Source organism: Agrilus planipennis, unplaced genomic scaffold (genome assembly GCF_000699045.2).
Source record: "Agrilus planipennis isolate EAB-ADULT unplaced genomic scaffold, Apla_2.0 scaffold280, whole genome shotgun sequence".
Classification (NCBI taxonomy): Eukaryota; Metazoa; Arthropoda; class Insecta; order Coleoptera; family Buprestidae; genus Agrilus; species Agrilus planipennis.
Window position 1 is genome coordinate 315,915 of NW_020438973.1, and position 8,010 is coordinate 323,924.

Below are 8,010 nucleotides of genomic sequence, written 5' to 3' on the forward strand. Positions count from 1 at the left end.
AATGATCTGACAGCGACCAGATAACGAATTTGTTGTCTGGGAATAAATTAGAGGTGCCACTCCCATGGACCGATTTCGTAACGAACTCGTAACAGAAGCCGTCGGTAGCTGACAAGTAACAACTGGAAACGCTTCCAATTAAAGTTCGGACAGAAAACACACACACGCTCACATCACACATGTGTATGCATACACACATATATATATATATATATATATATATATGTGTGTGCAAATGATGGGACACCTTCTCAGATTAGTGAGAAAAAGGGGTGGATAGGGTGTGGGCGTGAGGCGAAGATAAACATATATTTTTAGGTGTCGGTGCAGTCGTTGAGGCGCGAGGGGTTGAGGTGTAAATCGAAAATGGTGAGTGGCGTAGCGTTAAGTGAGGGCACAGGGTGCCATGGTTCCGGGTGGCACAAATGTGGAGGTTGGCAAAAATGTTTTCTTTCTTATTAGACGAAGTTAGGGCCATTGTGCAGTAATGCTAGTTTTTAAAAATTTGTACCAAAAGATTACTATCTTGATGTGCAAAAAAACAGGTTTTTGTGTTAGTAAAAATCTGTAAATCTTATGCTTAATGGCATTTTTTCAGTTGAAGGTCAAATGGTCGAACCCTAAAAATTAGAAATAGAAATCGCCTGGCGGACTGCAAATTCTATTTACAATGAGTACTAAATAATACTAAATCTCATAAATGCTATCAGCAAAATGATGCAAACCCTGAGTTATTAATACTTTAAAACATTGTAAAGTTATGGGAAAAAACTCATGTATCTAGCGCTGAACTCTAAGCCACCTAAAGTGGCGGCTCATGAAATAAAACTGCCAACAACAGACTCTCTTTACTCATGCCTAAGTGCAATTACAACTTTATGGCACCACTGAAACGAAACACGTTTTATATTCTGTTATATACCTGTGGCTACAAAGCTCAAAATAGTTTGAAAACTTTCAGAAGGGTGTATTCAAACGAACTCCATTACTCTGCTCTTTCGAAACATGGGAGATGTACAGGGTGTACAACATTTTTTTTTTTAGCTGCAAAGACAAGTCAATTAGGGTAATTTTTCCTTAATTTTGTCACTAATTAATATTCGGACCGTTCTCCTTATTTCTGCAGATGCCAGTCAACAAAATAAGCTTACAAATCTTCTGGAAATTTTACTACTTCAGTCGCCACTTTAGATGGTTCAGAGTTTACAATAAAAAGACGCGATAACACTATTGAAAGAATCGAAATATTTACAATTCTTTACAAAATCCAAGACGAATTCTCAAAATCTTCATTCTATTCTGAATTATGTATACACATCAAATAAGGTATGTGAGACTTTTCCAAACGCACAAGCTTAATTTTACGTGTTTGTTCCTAACTAAATTAGCATCCATTGAATAGAAATTAAACATTTTGTTGTAATTTATTAACCTTCTACTATATGGAAAAAGGCAAAGATTTCATTCCTATCCACGCGCCCTGGATAGTTTAATTGCAGAAATTTATTAACTTCCCCATTAGGAGGACGTTTTTGTAATAGATCTCAAAAATCAAAATCGTAATTTTCAACATATTTCGTAATTTGAAGCTCACAATGTCATTGCTACATGTTTTGGAGAAGAAGTAGTAGTAATAACAATATGTTTTGAAAAAAAATCATAACATTCGTTTTTCCGTTTAATTAAAAAAAAATGTTTATTTATTATTTTTTACTGGGAAGTTGACCGTATGGACTTCACAGTTCACTGATCGCACCTTTGTTTATTATTGTACTAATCCTGAAACTCCTCGATTTCAATAAACTATAAATGCCTAATGTATGTATGCAGTCTGTAAGGAAAACTATTTGTATGTAAAATAAGCAATAAGCCCACATATTTTCAATTTACGCTAATAGTAAACACTATTTATCTAAATTATATTTTAAATTAAAAGTATATGCTTTCACTACAATCCCTATCAATTTAAACGAAATTGATATTAATTGGGAAAATAGGAAGGACGTTAAATTTAGGCTTCGCCCCGGGTGGCACACATTTACGCTACGCCATTGAAAATAGGATATGGGTAGAGGAAGTAAGGATGATCTTATAGAACATTAAAAACTGCTTTTAAGAGGAAGGGGCCAAGGTGTAGAGGGAGTTTCACCCTCTGTTCTTCCTCCCCACCACTTCACTTAAAACCAGTTTTTTAATGTTCTAAACAATTATCCTTCTAAATACATTTATTTAATGCTCTACAAAATCTTTCTCTTTTTTTTCCTTTTATTTTCTTGCACTCATCTTTTGAACGTTATTTTCCACGACTGAGTGATAGACAAACGCACAGACAAACCTAGGTACGGTATAACAATATAACAATATTTTAAGCAACGTAACAATACCTAATCTAGACAATTATTATTCAAAAAAATGGGTTAGAAATGAAGAGGTATTGGAAAGAGTAAGAGAACAGAGAACTCTATGGAAGTCAATAAGAAATAGGCGAGATAGGTTAGGACACCTTCTCAGCCATGAAGGTCTGGTCAGAGACATATTAGAGACAGAAACGGAAGTTAGGAGGGGTAAAGGTAGACCTAGATTAGATTACTGTTCGCAGATAGTTAAGGATATGGGTTGTTCTAGTTTTAGAGGAATGCGAAGATTAGCTGACGATAGGAAAGAGTGGAGGTACGTGTCCAACCAGTGTTAGGGCTGACGACCTTATGATGATGAATATTGCGTGAGCAATTAAAATGATAAAAATGCTTATATAAAGTTTCTTCAGACATTGTACAAATCATTTCTTCACACGTTAAAAAAGAAAAAACAAAAAAAACCTTAAGGGTCATCCTAAAATGTAGCTTTTACATTCTAAATTTTAGCGTGAAATTTAACGAATCCATGTCTTATTAACGAAAACTTTTTTGGTGGCAAGTAATTACTGAAGTTCCCATTGTATTTCAATTAGTAGCAGTTTTGTCTGAATTTATTATTTATTGATTACTTGGCCGATTTAGAGGTTCATTAATTTTTAACGTGATTAAAATTAAATCATGCAGATATGGATGATATAAATATGCCTTGCAGTATCTTACCCTATGGAGCACCAAGTATCAGCATTGCCTTCGGACTTCTCTACCGAGTTTCTATATGCGATAAATGCATCATGAACTTTTCCTATACTAGCGTAACAACGACCAAGTAAATATAAAGTTTGTCCTGAGTACGGATCTGCGTCGATGGCCCGTTGAAGGCAGTGAATAGCTAATGGAATACGTTGATTTTTATCTCCTAATATGTCATGGCAGTGATATAGCCAACCTGTGAAAAATAACAGATACGTATTAAAGACAATATTAAGCATAACTCTTCAAGTCTGAATGTACACCTTTTTCTGTGATGCTTGAAATTCGTCAGTTTTCAGTTTTTTATTTTAAGTACGACATTTCAATTAGAATTTAAATGTTGCTACTGATATTATATTTGGTACAAAACACCAAATGAACCTACGTAAAAAACTGAATTCTTTAATGCGTACCTATAGGAATGTAGGTACATATAAATAAAATTAATTCCCACGGTATTATTGATACGTTAGCAACTTTAATAATGTCGAACTTATGACATTTGTTCGTTAATTTTGTTATCAATTTCCTGTCTTACGTTATTGGATAATACATACAATCAAAAAAAGTTACCACAAATTTTTAACTGAAATATGCAAATTAAAACATTCGAAATCTGTTAGAAATTTCGGTAATCATAATTCTATATAAAATCTTGACGAGTATGAACTGAAACTTCGTCGAAATACAAATATAAAAAATGAATAAATAAAATAACTACACTGCTATCAAACGAACTGTAGAGTTAATGCTACATTAAACCCAAAAGTTATTTGGTTGAAAAAAAAATATGTTTCAACAAAGGATCAATATTACATTAAATTTGAATTTTCAAAATTATAAAAAGAAATATTTTTGGTACTTCAAAATTATATAACAAATATTTTTGGTAATCTACCACTATAATAATTATTTTTTAGGCTCAATTCTTCAGGATTCAGGAATAACCACTTATTTGAAAGTAGTTCTGGATGTCTGACATCACGCACGCGAAGTGTGTTACGAGTTTTTAATTTTTTTTCTGCATCTATTAGGGAATCTGTTACGATTTCAAATAACATTACATTACTTCGATCATTGAAACAAAAACAAAAAAATTAAAAAACTATATTAGTATTAAAAATTGTAAAGGAGCAGGAATGCAGTAAACAAAAGACCCGCAGACAGGCTGGATATTACCACTTGTTTACTGAATTCGTGGGAGCATTTGTTTTGCAGCAGTGTTTATTGTTTACAACAAATACTACAAGCTTTGTTTCACTGCTGTGGAAGTGATAATATCCGTTTAACGAATGTATTATTAAAATTGTATCCTTCCGCTTCCGTGAGAGACTTGCAGACTACTGTAAAAAAGTCCATCAATTGAATACTATTTATGTTATATGCTTTAGTCTTTGGAGTTCTGATGGAGGACGCAATAATAAAACTAATAAATAATAATAGTAACAACATCTATTTACAGAAGGATTCGGTTCAGGACTGAAGAAGTTAGGAAAAAAAGAAGTGTTCTCAAATTTGTAAAGAAGGAGCTAAGACTTAGTAGACAATGTAGGGTAGTTGTTGTCTAATAAGTCGGCGACGACGTATTCGAAACCTTGACGTTTTATTCACGTAAATGGCAAGAAGTTTCCTATCGTAGGCGGCGTACTTCTTTTTCATTGAGTTGAGTTTCCTTGAAAAGTAGGCCAAACCGTTGTCAGGCTCCACCGACGAACTGTTCCATCACCACTCCAATTGCGGAATTTGATGCGTCGTAGAAAATATCCATGGTACATCGGGAATCCGATGTGAGAGAAGCATCGCGGTTGTCAGGTCGTCATCAGTGGCGTTAAACACCGCGGTCGCATCTGAAGTCCATTGTAAGTGATGCCTTGCCTTTTATATTGTCTTAAGAATGAATCTCCTGTAAAACTTCACCATACCCAAGAATTTCCAGAGTTGTTCGCGGTAGGGATACAATTCATTCCAACAGTAGTGTTACCCCTTTGCTGTTCATAAGGCATTCTACGAATATTACTATGGACTGTCCAAACTTGCTGTTCGAGTCCTATTCATCAATTCGTCTCACTCAAAATTCAGTTTCTTTTTAACGTCTGCTTTTTTTTGAAATAATAGTTTCTTTAAGAATCAAAATCTTTTGTTTCGATTTCGAGAAGGGTTTCTTTTGTGCCTATGCGTAAAATAGTGTTATGGATGGCACTGTTATAAATTATGAAGTAAAAAGGGTAAACAAATTGGTTAGGGTTGACAGCAAGAAGGCTGTCGTAAATTCATGTCTTGTAATGTGCAGGTCCATCAAGGACTCAAAGCGATTCATTTTATTGCTCCATAAATGTAAACTTTCACTCGAAATTGGGTCAGATGGTGAAGTCTAGGACTATTGTGTCTACCAGAACCACCCCCAGTGGTAATGACCAATGAAGCTTGCCATCCATAATATTTAGGAAGGGACTCCTACACTCCACCCCCTTTATTTGCATAGTTAAGTTTATTTAAGTCTTAGTTTTAAGGATAAAGATTGAGATCATGTAAGCGAATAGATTGAGATTCAGACTCAGATCATGTAAAGCGAAGAAAATCACATCATTCAGACTCTCATCAGAGATTCAAATCATTAAGATTCAAATTCGTTCGATGTATATACTGTAATTAAAGGTGTACAGTAGATGTAAGTTTAGTAAAAATTAGTTTTAAAATTCCCACAAATTAAACGTCTATGCGTTCTTATCTCAACTAAATGCACTGCTAATTAGTTTTGGTGGTGCCGCTTTATTCTGCCCTACTGATAAGTATCAGCAGGATATTGCCGAAAACGAGCCCTTACAAGGCGACGAAATACTTGCATTTGGCAGATTTGATTATGACCCAGTACTTCTAAAGGCGACGGAATAGGGATTCCAGGTGGGCGAGATGTTCTTCGTGCCATTGTTGATGACGTCAATATGTCGTCTATATACACATTATAGAAGTTCAAGCCGTACAGTACTTCATCAATGAAGCGATGAAAAGTCTGTGCCGCGGTTCGTAGACCGAAAGACATAAAGAGGAACTTAAATAGTCCGAAGGGCATTGCTATGGGTGTTTCGCAGATGTCATCTATTTGATGATAAACTTTAACCAGGTCGATAGTTGAAAACATCGTTTTTTTCATCCAGGTGTGAAGAATCATGGATACATCGATCTGGTACGATCCGCGCTTTGAGCCCTTTGTATCGCCGCATAGACGTCGTTCGTCGCCTGATGGTCCCTAATTTCAGCATCGATTCTCCGTTTAACAGCCTGTGAACAATCTGAAGCAAACGATCGGGGTTTATGCGTCGCCTTGGTGTGGTGTTGGATACGGTGTTTTGCCTTCGCAAAACTCCGTTCGAGCGCACGATATCCGACACGTCCACGTATGGCGATGATCCATTTATAATTTTCACCATCGGTACTTTACACTCAGCTGCTTGATCTCGTACTATTTTAGTCATGCGATTGATGTAAGAGAAAATCAATCCCAAGGATGGGCCTGCTAACATCTGCGACTATAAGCCTTCATGTGAGGCCTCTTCGGAGACCTAGGCTAAGCGTTTTGGTTCTTGTGCAGTACGTTGCAGTAAGCGTACCGTTTTGCCGCAGAAAGTTTGTATGTAGGTACTCCTTTCTTGGGGTTATTGGATGCAGGAGCGTGGAAAAACACGAAAATCGGCGACAATATCCACCAAAAATAACGCGTTGGTGTTGAAATTAAGGACCAGGATACGGTGGGAACCTTGGATCATTTGTCGCCATTAACGACTAACCGTGGATTTGTCCGAACTCGTGAATTTACAGGGCTGCGTAAATTTTCGCACACTTTGTCCAAACCGTTCTATAACTGAACCGCGGTAAGGTTACTCAAATACCCTTATGGCCTAGCATCGATTTTAACACACTTAACACACGCTTTTCATCGGCAGTTGGATTCGTTATTGTTATAAAAAACAAAACAGGAATTTATCTGAGTTCACCAACCCAAACTTGCACTGTTTTTAATGTTCGACTACACATCGAAGTTTTGCATTCTAATGTTTGCATCGTTTAAAACCTAACCTAGTTTTTAACTAGAAACGTCGGCGGTCAGCACTCTAGCCTTTTGAGCTCTGATGGCTGATGTAATAATGAAAATAATCAACAATAACAGGAACGGAAGGGATGGGAAGAAATAGAACTCAAAGACAGGGAAGATAACCTTGATATCAGAACGATTCGGTGGGGACTAAGTTAGAAAAAGAAAGAAGTACTCGTAACTGCGTAATGATACGTGGCAAAGGAATCAGGGTTCCAAAAGTGGCAAAAAAGCGTCACGTAATATATGATCGACCCCCATTACAGTACAATCCTACTTAATATAAATATATTTTGTGAGGGTAACCTTGTGGTATACATTTTATAGTATTAACGTATATTCATAATTGTAGTCATAATGAAAAAATTATGTGTAAATAACTATTTACAAAACCGAAAAAGAGATTTCTTACCTAATTGTCTAAAAATATCCGCTCTTAATGAGGCACTGATGTTTTTGTCCCGTAATAGTAACTCATAACGTTCCTTGGCTCCTTTTAATTTCCCTTGGACCTCGAAAAGATGAGCAATATGGAATTTTACTAGAACAAATAAAAATAAAAATTGTAGCATAACAAGATAAACGAAGTAAACGTGACCAGATAAATATTTCATCAGTACGAATAAAAATATTCATCTTAGGATGAAGAATTGTTTTTATGAATTTGGGTGTACATATGTATATTTATAGGTAATTTTATTTATGTATTAATGCCTCAAGAAGAATTTTCAAGAAATATTTCGAACTTCCTTGGGCTGCGGTTATATAGCCCGGAAAACAATATCTAATTGATGGGCTCCGGTCGTGAAAGCA

At 35.7% G+C, this 8,010-nt stretch overlaps 1 protein-coding gene across 2 annotated transcripts in view; it reads right to left on the reverse strand.

Moving 5' to 3' along the window:
- LOC108742315 (histone demethylase UTY) overlaps positions 1–7,784 on the reverse strand; it is a 24,816-nt gene extending 17,032 nt beyond the window's left edge. Inside the window, exons 1-2 of one of the 2 annotated variants that reach the window (XM_018477488.1) lie at positions 7,610–7,784; positions 3,078–3,303 (exon numbers count right to left, since the gene is read on the reverse strand). In XM_018477488.1, coding sequence (XP_018332990.1) covers positions 3,078–3,303; positions 7,610–7,769 — 386 coding nt within the window. In that variant the 5' untranslated portion in view covers positions 7,770–7,784. Of the gene's footprint in view, positions 1–3,077; positions 3,304–7,609 lie in introns of those variants that run through there. The other variant, XM_018477489.1, reaches the window with a different exon arrangement.
- Positions 7,785–8,010: the final 226 nt, after the last annotated feature.